The sequence below is a fragment of the Prinia subflava genome, chromosome 6, assembly GCF_021018805.1.
Source record: "Prinia subflava isolate CZ2003 ecotype Zambia chromosome 6, Cam_Psub_1.2, whole genome shotgun sequence".
NCBI lineage: Eukaryota > Metazoa > Chordata > Aves > Passeriformes > Cisticolidae > Prinia > Prinia subflava.
Genome location: NC_086252.1, coordinates 14754809 through 14772328, shown reverse-complemented (window position 1 = coordinate 14772328; position 17520 = coordinate 14754809). Strand labels below are relative to the sequence as shown.

At 38.1% G+C, this 17520-nt stretch overlaps 1 protein-coding gene across 3 annotated transcripts in view; it reads left to right on the top strand.

The window, feature by feature from the left end:
• The window catches only part of NBEAL1 (neurobeachin like 1), a 74484-nt gene that overhangs the window by 9377 nt on the left and 47587 nt on the right, over positions 1-17520 (top strand). For 2 of the 3 annotated variants that reach the window (XM_063400384.1, XM_063400383.1), the window contains exons 2-8: positions 5742-5833; positions 10977-11138; positions 12451-12532; positions 12723-12850; positions 13596-13678; positions 15293-15378; positions 16901-17207. In XM_063400384.1, the coding sequence (XP_063256454.1) occupies positions 5742-5833; positions 10977-11138; positions 12451-12532; positions 12723-12850; positions 13596-13678; positions 15293-15378; positions 16901-17207 (940 nt within the window). Of the gene's footprint in view, positions 1-2830; positions 2956-5741; positions 5834-10976; positions 11139-12450; positions 12533-12722; positions 12851-13595; positions 13679-15292; positions 15379-16900; positions 17208-17520 lie in introns of those variants that run through there. The other variant, XM_063400385.1, reaches the window with a different exon arrangement.

Below are 17520 nucleotides of genomic sequence, written 5' to 3'. Positions count from 1 at the left end.
CACTGCCTTAGAGAAGGTCCTGTCTGTCTGGAGGGCATCAGAGCAGATCCCACTGAGCTGCTGGCTTTGCCTCAGCGTGGTTCAGTGCAGAAGGTGGTGATTGGGAACTTGTGTCCCAGTTCCACCACGTCTAAGAACAGCCTTGCTAGAGTTTATTCATCCATACTGCAAGTGTTAACACTCCACGGGAATCTCGATAATTGTTTGGTAGTGTTTAGTCACAGAATTGCATACTTGGGACCAGTACAATGGGTTTATTTAGCAAATTTTCTTTTCTTTCTAGCATTGTACTAACTATGTTGGAAAAGAAAAAAAAAAACCAACCTGACCTTCCTCTGGCTGTTTCATGGGAGATGGGTTTAGTGTGCTACATTTTTGAGTGTTTTCTGAGGTTATTTTCAGTACCTGTTACAAACACTCTGCTGCTCAGGCCTGGCAGTGGTTTTTTTTTAAAGAGCTGTAGTGACTCTTATTGTGCCAAGAGGATCTCCGGGAAATGGAGGCCTAAGGGTGGTGTGTCATTGTGCGGGTTGGGTTATTTGTTTGTTTTTCTAATGAAAACCAGAGGTATTTAGGGAAGGGAAGGATCACGGAAGTATTTTCACTTTCAGGTGCTCTGAGCTACATTTGATTTAATAGGCACCAAGGACTTATTTTTCATTAGTGCAGGTGAGTGGCTGCTATAGCACTGCCTGCCGCAGTTGCACAGGTCTTCATTATAATGGGCTGAGCACAGAAGCCTAAGTTTAGCCTCTGCAAACTTGTGGCTATCAGTGAAAGAACTTTTATACTTCTGGGCTCTTTATTTTGTTTTTCAGGGCCTTTTTCATAGGTTTTCACTTTTCTTAAAATGACACCTTTAAGATAGCCTTGTTAAAACTCTGGTTGTTTCTGTTTATCACTATAAAGAGAAATGGCTGACTTAAGTTGGATTTTACCTTCTTGGAGTTCAAGCATGAGGAAATTATCTTCCAGAAGTTTGAAGGCATGCAATTTGTATATGTGAATTATTATTCAAATAAGTTCCGAAAATTTGTCCTGCACAAAAGCTAGGCAGGTTTCAGGCAAATAAATGAAAAGCTCAGGCTTGTAACTTAGAAGGCTTTAAGGTTTCAGAAAACAGTATTTCTTATCTTGTAGTAATTGGAAAGTTTAACTGGTGAAAGGCATTTTATTACCACTTACAGGCTTCTTCTTGCTTTTACTGCTGCTGTACAATTCAAGAGTCCTTCCTGATTTCTTGCTGATTTCATAGGACATGTCTGCAGAGTGTGTGGTGAGGCTGGCAAAGAATACCAATCCTCACACTGGTTTATCACAATTAGCCTTGTGGTATTTTATCAAAGCATGCGTTGCTTTGTCAACTGTGCTTTAAAAGTGCATCTTCAACCAGCACCACAGAAAACAACCTGGAGCTGTTTTCTGACATACAGCCTCCAGCTACCTGTCTGCAGAATGGTAACAAAAGGGTAATTTTCAAAGAAGGGAAATACATTCCGTTGTTTTTACTGCTTCTACTGGTAGCAAGGCTTCTGAGTATTTATGGTGCTTTGTTCTGGTGTTCTGCTGCTTCCTTAGGAGGACCGCAGATGTAGTGTGGTTCCTCACAACTCAGAGTGAGTCAGGTGGAGCTGAGGTTGCAGTTCACTGATTTATTGCCCTCAGTAGCAGCTTGGATCCCATGGGATGCTCTCTTCTGACACATAATAACACAAATATTTGTCAGATTGTGACATGTACTGGCTTGGAAAATTGATCTGGCATTGGAGAACACCAATGTATTCATGTTAAAGTAAGGATAATTTGCATTCTGCTGTTAATATGGTTTCCCACTTCTGTCATGGGAAAATGGAAGATAGTTGAAAAGATGAGTGGGGGGAGAACTTAACAAAAATACATTATTTTTCATTTTTCATTCCACCAATTTTAAACTCCAGATTAAGTGGGAGTAGCTGACCTCAAGAAAAAGTTCAGTTCAAGATAAAGGTCCTGGGTAGGATAATTGCATTGTACATAAAATCACATTGTAAGCAAAACAGCTGATACCTGTTATTACTGACTGGTTTTATTATGAACTTGGGATATTAAACCACTGTAAAAAGACTTTGTTTCTCCTAAACTATGATGCCTTTGGTCTGGAAGAATGTAAGATGCATGTGACTTGCATAGGCAGACCTTCAAAAAGGTTGTATGTATTTAGCTGTGTTTTAGGACATTTAAGTGTACTTTGCTAAGGGTAACATTTACCATTTTCAGTTTCCTTTCTTAAAACTGCTTCAGTAAAATGTAGATTTCCTGCAGCTTTCAACAGGAGACAGTGCCTAGGATCTGTAATGATTATTTCTAATAAAGAAAAAATAAAACCTGGGCCAGATTTGAAGTTTGAAAGCCATTTATGACTTCTGTTTCTAACATTTTTGAACTCACTTATGTATCTTAATTGTAGTCCATCTGGTAAATATTTTGTCATTTTTTCCTGGAGTAAATTTCTGCTTCACAAGTCTTCATTTTTGTTCATTTTTGGAAGGGAGGCATGGCCTCTGTTTGCTGGTGTATAATGGAGATCTATTTCTTGGTGTTTCTCATGTTGCTAAGTGATCTTGTTTACTTTTTTACCTTCATGATTTCTTAAAAAAAATTTTGTCCAAGTGGTTTTCAGTTAGTGCTGTTGCTTGGATGGAAATCTCTAGATTTGACTCTGAGTCAGCTATTGCATAAACTGTTTTTTTACTGGCACATACCAGTAGTGCTACCTGGTATTTTGAGATCAAATCTGATTATTTTAATGACTTGGAATATTGCATTATTAATTGACTGGCAGGGGATTGAGATAGAAGGGGGTTGGATTGAATAGTGTGCTGCAGGGAATGATCAACAGTACTGCAGTTCTTGGGTTTTACCAGGACTGGGAGGAGTTCCAGTGGCAAAGGAAATTGAGCAGGATGTGCTCTAAAGGTAGGCAAAAACTTTAGGCTGTTTCATAACATGTGGTTTACTCTTGCCATCTGTATAAGTGCTGTTTCTTGCATATTTTGTCTGCCAATGTTCTCTTATTTCCAGTCTGTACTGATAGTTTTGCAAAGGCACTGTAGTTCAAAGATAAAGAAGCTTTAAACTGATTTAGGCTATATCATCAATATGGAGCAAGCAGGCATTTAATATAATTTTGTCTTTTGCCCTACCCTTCCCCTTTTCTCATCCTTGACTTTTGTTAAAACAATTTTAAGTCAGAAAATGTTATTTGCACATATTCTTTCATGGTGACCAAGAAAAACGGGGTTTTTACAAAAGTTTACTTTTAACAACTAGCAATGAGCCTGAACTGTGCCATCAATTTTAATTTGGGAATATGAATAGAATCAATCTAGTATTTCTTGTTGGATTTTGAGAGGTTTCTCCTGCCAACAAAGAAGCAGTTTGTTCAACAGGGAAAATGTCACATAAGTTCAGTTTTTGCCCATGTTTATGGCCATTATCATCAGAGGCATGGACACATGGATACGGCAGCATTTCTGTTCATTATTTCCCTGAGGTTGATTTGTCCTTTGTAGCCTGAGCTGTATGGTAATTACTAAAATAGTATCCTGGTTTTCCTTGTCTTTATGATCCTGTGAAATAGCTTGCTTGCAGCTGAAATTACTTGTGAAATACAACAAAGTTAAACTTTAAATATGTGAACATTTTTGAAAAGCTGGGCTGTCTGAAGACAGTGTCTTCTACTACTTGTAAGCCATTCTTTTAGGCAGGTCTTACTTGTCTAACTTTTGGGTTTATTTTCAATATGTTTGTCTGAACCTGAGAAATGTGTATTCTATACTCACCTACTTGTGATAATCTGACACCCTCTGTAGCTTAAACCAGTGGCTTGGAAAGCTTGAAATTATTCTTTATCTCATCCACTTCCTTCATTCTGTGTTTTGCAGTTTCATGTTGAGGAATTGGTAGGTGTGTTTAAGATAACTGTTTGGTAGTTCAGTGCACATTAAATGTGAGAAAAAGGCTACATTACACTTCAAGAACATAGTGCTGTTTTGACAAATTTTTAACAGAAGAAGAAAGGGCGTGATTAGTTAAATAATTGAAAAGTGAATAAAAGCAGAGATAAGGAGAAGACTGATTAAGAAGGAGGGAGAGGGTAGGAATTAAGCCAGAAGATGGGAAAATAGGACAGTTAGGCAAAGTGAACAAGAAACTGCCATAAAGTCAGTGGAAGCAAATAATCAGATATGTGTCTAGTTGAGGGGTTTATTTGGCACCTGTTGTCACAGTACCTGAACACATTTTATATATAATTAATAGTGATAGTGAAGTAAATTGTCTGGATGTTTGTGACACTTCTTGCTTGAGTTGAGGGTGGTTTTTGAGGACATAGAGGAGGGTGAAGTCTAGAATGAGCAGGGGGTTTCCATGCTTTATAACTCCTGTACTTGCTGTGGAAAGATGCTCTGAGAAGAGCTGTGCACCGTTTGAGGCCCTGGATTTATGTGTTTATTTTATTCTGAGGTGTTTTGTTTTGTTTGTTTGTTTTTCCCTGTGGAGGGCTCTTTTGTAGGTAGCTATTTTGTACTCGCAGGACTCTGTGAGTCTTTCTTGGTGACTCTTTTACACTGATGTTGCAGCGTGTGTGCAATGCAGAAGAGTGAGTGTGTTGGAGATAGTCACTGTTTACTCTTTGATCTAAACTCTGCAGGGAAACATTATCTTATTTGGGAACATTTATGGCAATATAAAGGCAGCAAACAGAAGGGAGGCAATACAGAAGAGGGAAAAGGACGAAGAAATATGTTTTCAACTTCTGCAAAATGTTATAAATTATGGAGTGGATTCAGAAATCATTTGTAATCTGAAATGCTTCAGGCAAAAATTTTAAAACTGTTGTGAAAATTATTTGTAGCGTAGACTGTGGGACTGTGTGCATGTGTGTTAATGGACAGGACTGCATAGTCCTGCCAGAGGAATATGCTAGCTGTGGGCTGGCAACTTGTTTTTGAAAATTAAGCAGCTTGATTTCTAAAGTAAGACCATCTCAAATGCATATTTTGACAGAATTTCCCTGTGTGGTTTGCAGTGGTCTAATATCTGTCCTAGTTCCTGCGACAGTGTCCAGCCCTGGGGGACTGCTGGTCACATACCCAGTCCTAGTGCTCTACTGGGAACACCTAGGAAGCTGAAATGCAATTTTCTATCTGTTTTATAGCTATCTAGCATGCAAGTCACAGTTTCTACATTGTCTTTCTGAGCACCGTCCATCTCTAGTCTGCTGTTATCTGCCGTATCGACCTATGAGTGAAACAAAAAAAGAATTATTTTGTGATTAGGCTTGCTGTTAGGGTTCTTATTTAATTCTATGAGCCATAAGCAGTGTTGTGTGCTATTATCTGTGGTATCTAGACTAGAACACATGCTAGTAAGCTTGTAAAGCTGGTATGGACGACTCTGGAGAATAAGTTAAGATCATGTATGAGGGGAAAAGCTAAAATGCTTTGGTTAACACTGGTGCCAAGAGGAGGAGATGCATAAACTAATTAATAGAGCAAAAATGTCCCATCAGCACAAGGTGGCTGAAAATGTCAAAGTACACAGGTGGTTGTTTGTTCTTTTGGTTCTAAAAAATGTGTATTCCCTCCTTTCTTCCAGTTGAAATGCATTAAATAGAAGCATTTTATATGAGGCAGTACTACAGAGTTGTTGATAGATGACCTTGAGTGCAATATTGCCTAATGTTCTCTTCCTTTTTACAGAAAGATCCAGATTATCTGAAGCTCTGGTTGGACAGTTTTGTGTCTAGCTATGAACAGTTTCTGGATGTGGACTTTGAGAAGCTGCCAACGAGGTATGTAGAATTACAGACCTGTTCATCTTTCCCTGATATCTGAAGCAGACCTGGCTGAGAGCCCAGTCTTGTTCAATGGCAGTGCTGCCTTTAAACAAAAGAAAGTTTTTGAGTTGTCAAGTGGCACTCTCATTCATTCGAAGGTCGAGTTGGGTTGGGAATGATGAAACTAGGCAAATACTGGTATTTGCATTGTATTAGGGAATTGACAGGAGTACTTCTTGTTCTTGCTCACAGAAATATAATTGTTATTCCATGTGTTCCTCATAATTTTTTTGAATAAGTATTCATTAAATGTTACATATGAAATAGTGTTTACTGTCTACATCAGCAGTGATAGGAGAGAAGCAAGATGCAAGTAAAGAGTTTGTAATTTTATTTCAGGGGTTGCTTTAAGATTAAGGACAAATTAAATGCTCAGTGAAATATTTGGGTATTTTAGCTGAAAATATTTAAAAATTAAAATATGCACCAGTTATAGACTGGAGAGTGATTTCCTTGCATCCATGAAGACTTCATGGTACGAGTATTGCTGACATCCCTGAAGTTGCTGACCAAAAGCTCCCACTTAAAATTGTGAAGGTCTATCAGAGCCTAATTCCAGAGTTTCATATTTAGTATTTTAAATTTGTGTGCTGAGTTATCATGATTGTTTTCATATCTGACTTTGAAAACAAGGAGTAAAAACTTAGGCATGGGATGTTTTCTCTTGCTTTTGAGGTGCTTGGATGAGCTAGGGATTTTAAGAAAAACCAAATGTTGGAGGATTCAGACTTGATGAGAACTGGTGTTGGTATAATGGCTGATACCACTAATTGTGTTTGAAAGCCAGGAATGATGCTCCTTGCATGATGGCTGCATTCCAAGCCCTGCTGAAATCAATGGAAATTCTTTAATGGGCTTTGGATCAGATCCTGTTTGAAGTGCAAGTGATAGCTTCAACTGTTTCAAGGAAATGAAGAATGCTGCAACTGGATCTCAGCAGATAAAACCTGGACCTCCCAGTTCTTTGTATTAAAATTTTCCTCAAAAGGCCTGTATGAGTGCAAAATATATAGTGCAATTACCAGTGAGCAAGACCTTCAAGTTAATTCTGTGCTCTTTCTGAAAATTTATTCCTTGGTAGTGTCAAAAATGCATCCTACTACATTTAGTTAAGGGAGAAGGTTTGTCCTTTGACACAGACTATCATTAACATACTATGTAGTATTGAAATACTAACAGCACACTGGAACAGAAGAATGTCTTGGTACTTTGATTTTAAGTTTTTTATAAATTTATTTGTACTCTGAGTTAAAGTGTTTTTTAGTGGATGTGTTGGCTTTCATGTTGGGTTTTTTCAACAACATAAGGCTTAGTTATGCAGAACATTAGCAGCATCTTCATTGTGATAAATGTTGACTTTAGTGAGTGTAAAAATAATGTGTGTTTTTCTGAGCTTAATGACAGGATTAGTGATTTAGTCTGGAAGAATAGAACCATGTGGATTTAGACTGATTTATGTAACAGATGTAAAGAAGAAGCATCAAAACAGCATAGGGATGAAGACAGATCATTCCTGTGCCTTTATGTATGCATTAAAAAAACCCATGGCAATCAGATACTAGAATTAGCAAAGAATTCCAGTTTCTGCCCATACTTGCATTTGTGATATAATCAGGCATGTGAAAAGTGGCATAGTTTTGGGCTTTGTCAATTTGTATTGCAGACCTTTGCATTGTGAAAACAGTAATACTGGGCCCATGGAAAAGAAAAGTAGGTCAGTGTGGAACTGCCAAATGCTGTTTTCCAGTGACTCCAGGGACCACAGGACCCTGTGGACTCAAATTATTATTTTTTTTAAACTGGATTCCTTATTAGACAACTAATTCTATTGGTCTTAAAAAAAGTTTGATGCTAGCTAAAATGAGAAACTGACTGCACCAATATTTTTTTCTTTTTTCCCCTTCTATAAAGCTTGGTATGTTTTACAGCTATATGCCTGGGAGACCTTCTGTAGTGAAGGGCTAATGCCAGGAAATAATGAAAAACTGTTTAGGGAGAAGGCTTATACAGATTGCTGGACACAACTAACCTTTTGGAGGACAGGCATGAAATTTTGTGTCAATCTAAAACATATGTGGGGGTTTTTAGTATCCAAGAGAATACCATTTAAGAAATGTAGACATTCTATTACAGGTTTGGTTTGGGTTTTTTTTTCCTTCCTGAAAGGACAACTCTTAACTGGCACTGTCACTTGCAGATTTAACTCAAAAGAGTTTTTTTTTCTATAAATTAGAATATCTTATTTCATGAAGTCTGCTGTGGAAATTTGAAAGATGCTAAGCAGTACAGAATTAGGAAACCTCTAAATATGGTGTGTGAGTGTATCCAGTATGATTTGACTGTATAAGTAGAGCTTATACAGTTCTGAGCTTATAGGCTTACACAGCTTCAGTTCTACCCCTGTCTTTATATGAAAGATAGAGATGCCTCTACTCTCTATGAAATGGCTCATTGATGGTGATTTAATGATGTTGCTGAAAAGGTGAATATAACTGTGCTAATGATTTGATCACTGAGCACAAAAGACCAGCACACTTGTCTGTTTTTTCCCTCAAAACATGTGTCCATGTCATATGTATTTACCATAAAAAGGAAGAAACCTTTACCAGACTTTCTCCTCATTGGAGAGGAATTGTCATTTGATTCAATACTTTTAAAAATAACAAAGGCCTCCGGAGTGTTGTCATAGTTTTTTTCTGCTTTTGGTTTGCATGGTCTTGAGCAAAGTAGCTTACAGGAAGCTCATGCAAAGTTTCATAGAAACCGTATTTTATTAACTTGCTGACTTCAAATCCACATAAAAGTGATGCAGAAATCATGGTAGGAATGCTGATTACGTGGTTTTTGTGATTACATGGTGATTGTTGAGAAGTAAAGCCCGGTTTGCTACAGCAGTTTGTTCCCAGGTGCTTCCCACTGGCTGAGGAGAGTTCCCAGGGTGTGTTTGAGCTGGAGTGGTGCATACAGTGCGGGGGTGATTCCGTTCCCTTTCACACACCTGACAGAGTTTGCATGGCAGCATAACCACGTTAATATAATGAAGGAAATTATAAATAAAAGATCCCAAATGTGCCAAGTTCTTTCTCATATTTTCGAGGTAGGGTACTAGCAGTCAAATAACAATGTCAGATAGGGTATGTTTTTATATTAATTTTTTGCCTTCCTTTTGGACTACTTACTTTAAACAGTGAGTCTGGTTGGGAAAAATTAGTACTACATGTCAAGAAATTTAAATCTTTATTTTAAACCTGAGCTTTTTTTGGTGGTATAGTAGTAATTTGCTCTGGGGCAAAAACAAGTTTGATTATTTGTAAGTATTTACATTTATTTATATACTCTGTAGCGTGTTCATTTTGTGTAATGCCAATTAGGATTTCTCACGCTGGTCTCATGCATCTCTCCCGAATTCTCATGGGTTGTGCAACACACAGGCAGCTACTGCAAAGAAAACATTCTCTGGGATGTGAGGCATGAAGGGTATGTTGTTTGCTCTCTTTTAAAGCATTTCATGATCTTACTGAAAAAGACTTGTTAGCCATTTTAGGGAATTAACTTCTGGAAATATGATTTCAGCTGTCAAAAATTCTGGTTTTCTAATACTGAGAGGGAATTACCAGAATCTGAAATACAGAATCTGAGTTATCACATTATGAGAAACCATAATAAAGTTCCAGAGAATGTGGATCTGCCAGCATCTTAAGGGGTGAAGTTGCTATCACAGAAATTTGAATTGCTTGCTTGGCATTTGTGTTGAAAAAAAGTAGTTGCTCTCAGTTTGTGCTTAGTGTCGCTATCAGTTTACAGCCTAGGCTATAAAATTTGTGTTACAACTCTCTGAATCCCTTGATTCCACAATCTGAAAAGCAAATTGCCCAACTCTGTGAAGAGGCAAGGGAATGAACAGTAGGTGGTTGTCTGTATAAGTATAGGTAACGTTTGTTTTCTAGGATATGGGAGCTTTCTCTGTCTAGGTGTTTCACTAAACTGGGTCTCTGATTTTCCATGCTATAAAGACTTCGTTTTCAACAATAGAAGCTGAACAATGGACTGTTCCTTATTTTCCTCAAATAATAGTGATCATGTTGTATAGGGTTAGTCAGTCCATTTCTACACATCTTTGTTGTGTTTTTACTCTCATGGATGCATGCAGCAGTTGTGTTAGTGAGGTTTTGAGCTTGCTGAATTTTTCATTTTAAGTTTCCTCTGGCTTTGGCAATGTTGAAGGCTTTTGTAAGCTGTAAGGCTCTTGCTTGTGTCTTCCTTTTCTTGCGTAGAGTTTGTAGAGGATGTGTCAGAGTAAAAAGCTGCTGTCAAAGGCTAACTGTTTTTAGCATGTGCAACAGTGGATAAACAGTTTTCATCCCCCAAAATGTTCTTACAGATCTGTAGATTGTATGCTGTTAGTGAAATGGGTTTCCTTATGGTTGTTCTGGGTCATTTTCTTACTTGGTTTTGGGTCATTGGAAAAAAAATCAAACCACAAATAAACCCATTCTTTTCTTCGTGTCTTGGTTCTTGTGGGTGTCTCTAAAAATGTTTTAGTTTGCAGAAAACAATAGGCAAAAGATAATTTTGTATGGCTTTTTGAAATTTATGTAAGAGCGACATGAGGTTCACTATGGATGAATACCAACTGGGCTTCAATAACTGTGTAATAATTGGCATCTCATTTATTTGGACACTTTTAATCTTCACTAGAAAGTTGAAAATATACTTCCAAATATGTTTTGTTCTCATGTTTCATTTCACTGTGGCTGTCCCTGGGGATTTCACAGGCCACCTGTTTACCTGATGAAGATCATGCAATTTCTTTGTGGCAATTAAGGCAGCTCATTGCATGGAGGAGGATTTAGGAAACCACTTAATGAACTTTAACACCTTTTTCTTTTTAGTAGAGTTCATTGCTGGGGAAAAGAAGGCTCAAGCTGATGTATTGCACCAGAGATTTCCTTGTGGTTCATCAGAAAGTGTTTGTGATGTATGAGTTGGGTGACCTTTCCCACAGAACTTCCCTGGAACACTACATGAGTACGTGGAAATCGATGGGGAGCTTGGCATTTGTATGATTAACAATTCTGTGTCTGGCTTGTTTCACTAGGGTGGATGACATTCCCCCAGGAATATCGCTGCTTCCTGATAACATTCTTCAGGTCCTCAGGCTCCAGTTGCTACAGTGTGTCCAGAAAATGTCAGATGGCCTGGAAGAGCAGCAGCAGACTCTGTCACTTTTACTTGTGAAATTCTTTATCATCCTTTGCAGGTATTTGTTCTGATTGTTGCCTCAGCAAGGCTATAGTTTTGTTTAAGAAATCTTGATATAGCCTATAAATATAGATTTTAATGACACATACGATGGGATTTGATAACTTCCAGTAGAGACAGAGAAATGACACGTCTCACAATCTTCAAAGTAAAGGCAGAGGGAATAAAAGAGAGAGAGGGGAGCAGCGCAATCATCTTATCAATAATGTTTGCAATAGGGATAGAAGGGGATTAAACACTAAATTCCTTGTAGCTATGGAAGATAAATCTATGGGAATTCAAGATACGATATACTTCGTATAAGAAGTACTTTTAAAAGAAAATGTGCACTCTGATAAGTATTAGCTATGAAATAACTTGAGAGAATTGTACAGGAAGAACTGTTTCACATTCTTATCATGCTTATAATTCCATAAACATCTTGTGAAACTTATTATTATACTACTCATGCAGCTGATTTCCCTCTGAAACTTCTGCCTGATAGTGTAATTCTGTTGACACAAATGAATAAATTGTTTTTAGGGATCTATTCCTCACTATTTTAGTTTGCTGTTGCAAAATGCTTTTAGAGAAAAGAAGGGGATAAAATATAATAGAGAATCTCCTTTACTGAGGAACGTTTGAAGCAGCATTTTTGAATGTTTTGGCTCACCTTACCTCTGAAACTATACATATATATAAAGAGCTTTATGGAAGTGTTTAAGTGTCCTGGAATATTGACTACAAGCTGAGTGAATGGTGGTAATGTGTTTCTGAAGTACAAACTGCTGTCACTTTTACTTGTTGAGAAGTTCTCCTGCATCATCACTTTGGCATCTGATCTTTCTAACTTCAAAACTGAGAAATTCTTAGTTGTCGTTGCTTTATTTTCTAAAATAATTTATTAGGTCTTTGTTTTGCTCCAGAGAATTAAAAGTGAGTAAATGTTTCCAGGTGATATGTTTCCTAAAGTTTTAAAAAGTGTAATGTACTAGTAAAGTAGAAGTTACTGTCGTTGTTATCAGATGCCATTTCTGAGCTTTCTATTTAGGATGTCCTGGGAATGTGCTTAACCTCTGAAACCCCAAATTCCAGATGGAACTGGCCTATAGCAGAGTGACTTGAATCTTTCTTCCTTTTAGATGAAAACTTGTGAGCTCTGTAACTGTGACAGAAATAAACATTTGAGTATGTGCAGTCTTTTGGAGAGTAGTTTTGAAATGTTGGTATCCTTTTGTATGACTATATACAGAATGCTAAAACAAACATTGTTTGAACTAGCTTCAAATGGTGCACTGTGTACAATCTGTGGTTTTATGTTGTCTTCACAGGAATTTGGCTAATGTGGAAGAGATTGGTATGTGTTCATACATTAACCATGTTATCACCATGACTACATTGTACATTCAGCAGGTATGTGGTTAATAATTCTTATCTCTATTTCTGCCATCTGATACCTCCTGCTCCTTTTTATGTGATCTGCACTTTCAGTAATAGCGTTTTGTGGGGAACAATTGCTAGGTTCAGAGCTCTTCTGGAAGGGATCAAGATTAATTTTCAACTTTGGAAAATTTTCTGACTGCAGCTTTCTTTTTCTCCTCAGTTAAAAAGCAAAACAAAAGAAAAGGAGGTGGAGGATCAGACCCCCATAGAAGAATTTGTGAGACATGCATTGGCTTTCTGTGAAAGCCTGTACGATCCGTATCGAAACTGGAGGCAGCGAATTGCAGGGTATGTGTGGACTAGCATTGCAAATACTCTGGTTTATGAGAGCTTTAACCAGGAATTGATAGAGTCACACCACAGAAACCTGTGAGGCTTTCTCCAACTGGATATGATTTCAATAACTTTCAAAAATTATAGTATTTTTACTGTTAATATAAAAGTTTAAAGAAAGTTAAATTTGAGGATATATTAAGAGGTAATTTGTTATAACTGATCACCATGAAGGTGCTTACATTACATTCTCCTTCCAAAAACTGGCCATTTTTCTAAATTAGTGGAAAAAGAAGCCAAAAGGAATGTGGTGTGCCGACCTGCTTGAATTAGGGCAAAAGAAGTTACTGAAATTCACAGTATAGATAAGTTACATCTTTGAAAATAAGTTTATAAGTGTATCAGTGGAATTACATACTTTTAATTTGATTTTGTGTTTCCTCCAGCCTATTTACAATAAGCATGATCTAAATAAGAGATTGCTGGCTTTTTATTTTATTTTTTTTACTAAACCATTGTGTAAAATGTTAAGTATTTTTAAGTGCAGATTGAATATGGGATTAGCTGTGTTCATGTTTTCAGGATGAAATACTACTTCACTATTCTTTTTCATCCTGTAAGCAAAAGATGACTCCTGATTTATGGCAGCTTTTTCTACTATGTCATATTATCAGTTCATATTATAAGTCACAAATTAATAAGTAATTCATAAAGGTATCATGTCTAATTTCTTTGGTGTATGTTTTTAATGTAATTGCAGACGTTTCCTTAGCACAGTTGAAAGGAGCAGACAGAAGTATAAACCAGCTTCCCTCACTGTTGAATTTGTCCCTTTCTTTTACCGTAAGTATTGCATAACAGCCTGTTAAAAAATAGTTTTCTTTAGAGGAATGAACTCAGTGAGCCCAAGTAACTTTCTCCTAAGCATGCCTGATAATGTAAAAGTCTTTTACTTGCTTTCTGAGGCTGAATGAAGTGGGTTACTTTGGTTGCCTGGTTTTTGTACTTGTTCTTTGCTCTGAGCATCACTATTTTGCCATTAAGCTGGAGGGATGGGCAGTGAAGGAGTGAAATCAGCCCTTTTTGCAGCTATCTGTTAAATTAGTTTTAGTTGAAAATGAAAAAAAAAAAGTTCTATTCATGGAGTGGTAGCATTTATGAATTTGATTTTTCTAGGTTTGAGTCATAGCTCCTGTTCCTTGAGATTCCATTGCTGTGTACAAAAAACAGTTGCCAGAAAGATGAAATTGTTGCTGGCAATAAAATGCCCTTATCTACGTGCCAGAGCCCTGGAAACCCACTCTAAAGGCTACTACAGAGAAATGTCATCTGTAGGTTCTCTCCTGTCCATTCAGTGCATCATCCTGTGGTTGCTCCTAGGTCTCATACTATCATAGAATGTGGCTGGGCTGAAAGTGTGCTAATTAGCCAGCAGATACTCATCTGCTTGTTGGCCAACCGGCAGAAGGGACAGAGTAGGAAACTGCTGAGCATGTGCATTAAGCATTCTGCCACGCCAGGACTAATTTGATGGGGGGTGGTTTCAGTCTACTCAGCCTAATGATTTATTCACAATCTGCTAGGTACTGCTCTTTTCAATTTGTCTGAGGTCCTACAAAGATCCAGCGGCTCTAAGTCAAGGAGTGCTGGTACTGGCTCACTAACAGTGTGATCATCTGAGTAAGCTTTATTCTGTTTGGAAAACAGATTGGAAAAATAGCTCTGCAATCTGCTTTTAAAATAGGCTTAGACATTCAGTATATAGTCAGAAACCTTACTTGCCAATAAGTGATATTTCCAAGAATAATCTTATGTAGTTTGTTGCTGCTGTGTTAGGTCTAGTGTTATTGCTGTAACAACAATATCCAGGTTATATCTGTTGCTAGGAAGAGTTCCTGAGGCTGTCTGGAACTAATTGCTATCAGATATGGCAACAGAAGAGATGCAGGGTAGTTGTCATTAGAGAAATTACTGCTAGAAAGGTTACAGATTTCACAGGATTCCCTGGCAATCTGCCCTAAAGTTGGCAAGCTCAGGGACTTTTTGAGCTACCTGCACTGCATGTGGCATCAGACTTTTCACACCAAAATTTCTCTGAACTTTGTCACGCTTGATAACTGGTTGTGTGTTAGAATGTCCTTCTATTTCTCATTAGCATGGACAAAATGGACTCATTTTTACATTATGAATTAAGAGCAGAAGTTGTGTGTCCATAGTTCTGTCAGATGGCATGGGAAGTGTATGCAAGCTGAAGGTGTGGCCCTGTGAATTCCTGATAAATGTGGTAATGTTGTGTTACTTTGATAATGCTGGAATTGGTGTGTTTGTGTCTGAGTTATATAAAACAAAGTGGAGATGATACAGTTAAATTCTTTTTAATTGGTATGATGACAGGGAATAGAGGAAGGGTTTGTTTGTGGGGGGTTTTTGAGAAAAATCTCCTTTTTATTTAATCAGAATGCTTTCAAGAAAGTGAACATCTCAAGGAAAGCCTAAAATGTTGCCTGCTGCATCTCTTTGGAGCTATTGTGGCTGGTGGTCAGGTAAGGATACTCTAAACTTTCCAGCTGCTGAAACCTCCAAATGCTTGTTCCTTGTTTAAGACTTTTAAATGCTGCAGAACTTGTAAATGAGAAGAATTTATTATCCATGATTAATTTTTTCTGTGTTAGGAACTTTGGGATCATTCGGGGCAATAATACCTAAATGCTAAAAGCTGGATCCCAATTTCAAGTACCTGTAGAAATTTGCTGTTTAGTACAACTACATGTTCATATGAACTTACTGTAATATTTTAAAGAAAAAATGTGCATAATTAGATTAGGAATTTCCATCTGCAAAGATGAAAGTTTTGTGTCCATGTGCATGAAACTGATCTAGCTTACTTCTAGTTCTGAAAGTAAGCTGTTTTCAGTAGGAGGCATGGGGCCTTTACAGCTTGGAAACTGTTTAAAGTCTTTGAAAGTATATGAGGACAAGAGGGTTAGCAGCAAAGCCAACACCCACTTTTTTCACCCGACCTGTGTAATGTCCTACTTCGTCTGATCACAAGCAGCTGCTACCTCTGATGATCTTGAAGAGAGAGTGCTTTGAAAGGTTGCCAGGGACTGCAAAGGCAGGCTCTGCTCCGTCACGGAAGGCAAGCGGAGTGTGAGCAGGGTGGCCAGCAGCAGCCGACCTGACCAGCAAAGGCTGTGATCTCACTATACCCAGGCAGAGAGGTGGAGCAGCTGTGGTGGCTGGAACCAGCATCAGCCAGCGCAGCCCACTGGACAGGTCTGGAGTGAGAAAGCCTGGAGTCCAGCCAGGAGGTCTGGTAGGCACCTCAGAGTAAGGGTTTGCTCCTGCTGGTAACCAGAGCCAGTCAAGAGGCCGGGGATTGCCACCCCCATCCACAGCCTTGAGCAGGGCTAAGGTCAGGCTGCAGTCAGGTCAGTGGGTCACGTTCAAGATGTGACATGGCCAGCCATGGCCATGGCTGCAGGGTAGGTCAAATAGGAAAGGGTTGAGAGCCAAAATTTGAATACAGCTCCCTACAGAGGGCAAGGAGTCTCTGATAGGGCTTCTCAAACCTCACCACAAGCTTGGGCTCCAGCCCCTGAGCCTATGCAGTCAGGCCCCCAGGAATAAAGGTGAGGAAAATGCATTCAGGGCCCAGGCAAATGTTTGCTAATGATTACATTCTTACCACATGTTCTAAAGTATCATGAATCTCATAATCTAAAATGAAAACTCAGGCGAAGGTTTGCCTCAAATCAGCAGTTTTTCAGGGCTACCTTATAAGGATTTTGTAATGTGTATTTAAATTATATTTCCTTTTCTATATAAGCATTCTCTTTGAGAAAGAGAGCCTGTTTAAGTGAACAAGATGGGATGCATTTCATCTGTAGCAATCAGCATAATCCAAATAGAATGTTTTAGTTATTTAATGATTACACAGCATTAGTAGATACAATAATGCATATTGCATTGCTCATATAACTCAAGTAGACACAACAGGTTTGAGGAGGTTTAAATTCTTCTAAATTTAGTTTTCATTTTTTTTTTTGCCTTAATGGGTTTCAGAGGAATGCTCTTCAAGCAGTATCTCCTGCCACCATGGAGGTCTTGATGCGTGTTTTAGCAGACTGTGACAACTGGGATGACAGAAACCCTGAGGAAGTGAGCAGGAAGGCAGAGCTGACTCTGAAGTGCCTGACAGAAGTTGTCCATATCCTCCTAACCAGCAGTTCTGACCAGCGCCAAGTCGAGACAAGTACAATCTTGGAGAACTATTTCAAGTTGCTTAATTCAGACCACTCAGCCTTACCTAACCCAAGGCGATGCAGGCAGTGGGAGAGCAGATTCATAGCACTACAGGTCCAAATGCTGAGTGAGTACACAGCTCTTCAAATATTCTTGAAAATAACTCTGAAGCAAAAAATATTGATTTGCCTAGGCAATTGAAAAATTTCTAAACTTTCTTGTTAGATATTTCTTGTTTAATCATTTACTAATACAAAAAACAGAAGAAACCATATCAGATTGCTGCCATTTAACCAGAATGTCAAGGTTCATAGACTGAAAGTCTCCATTAAAAGAGAAAAACTTCGCTAGGCAAGGAGTGACACTTAGCAGAACCTTAACAATTGCAGAATAAGATTGTTCTGTAATAAAATAGCCATTTGGTGCTGTTTTGTGATAGT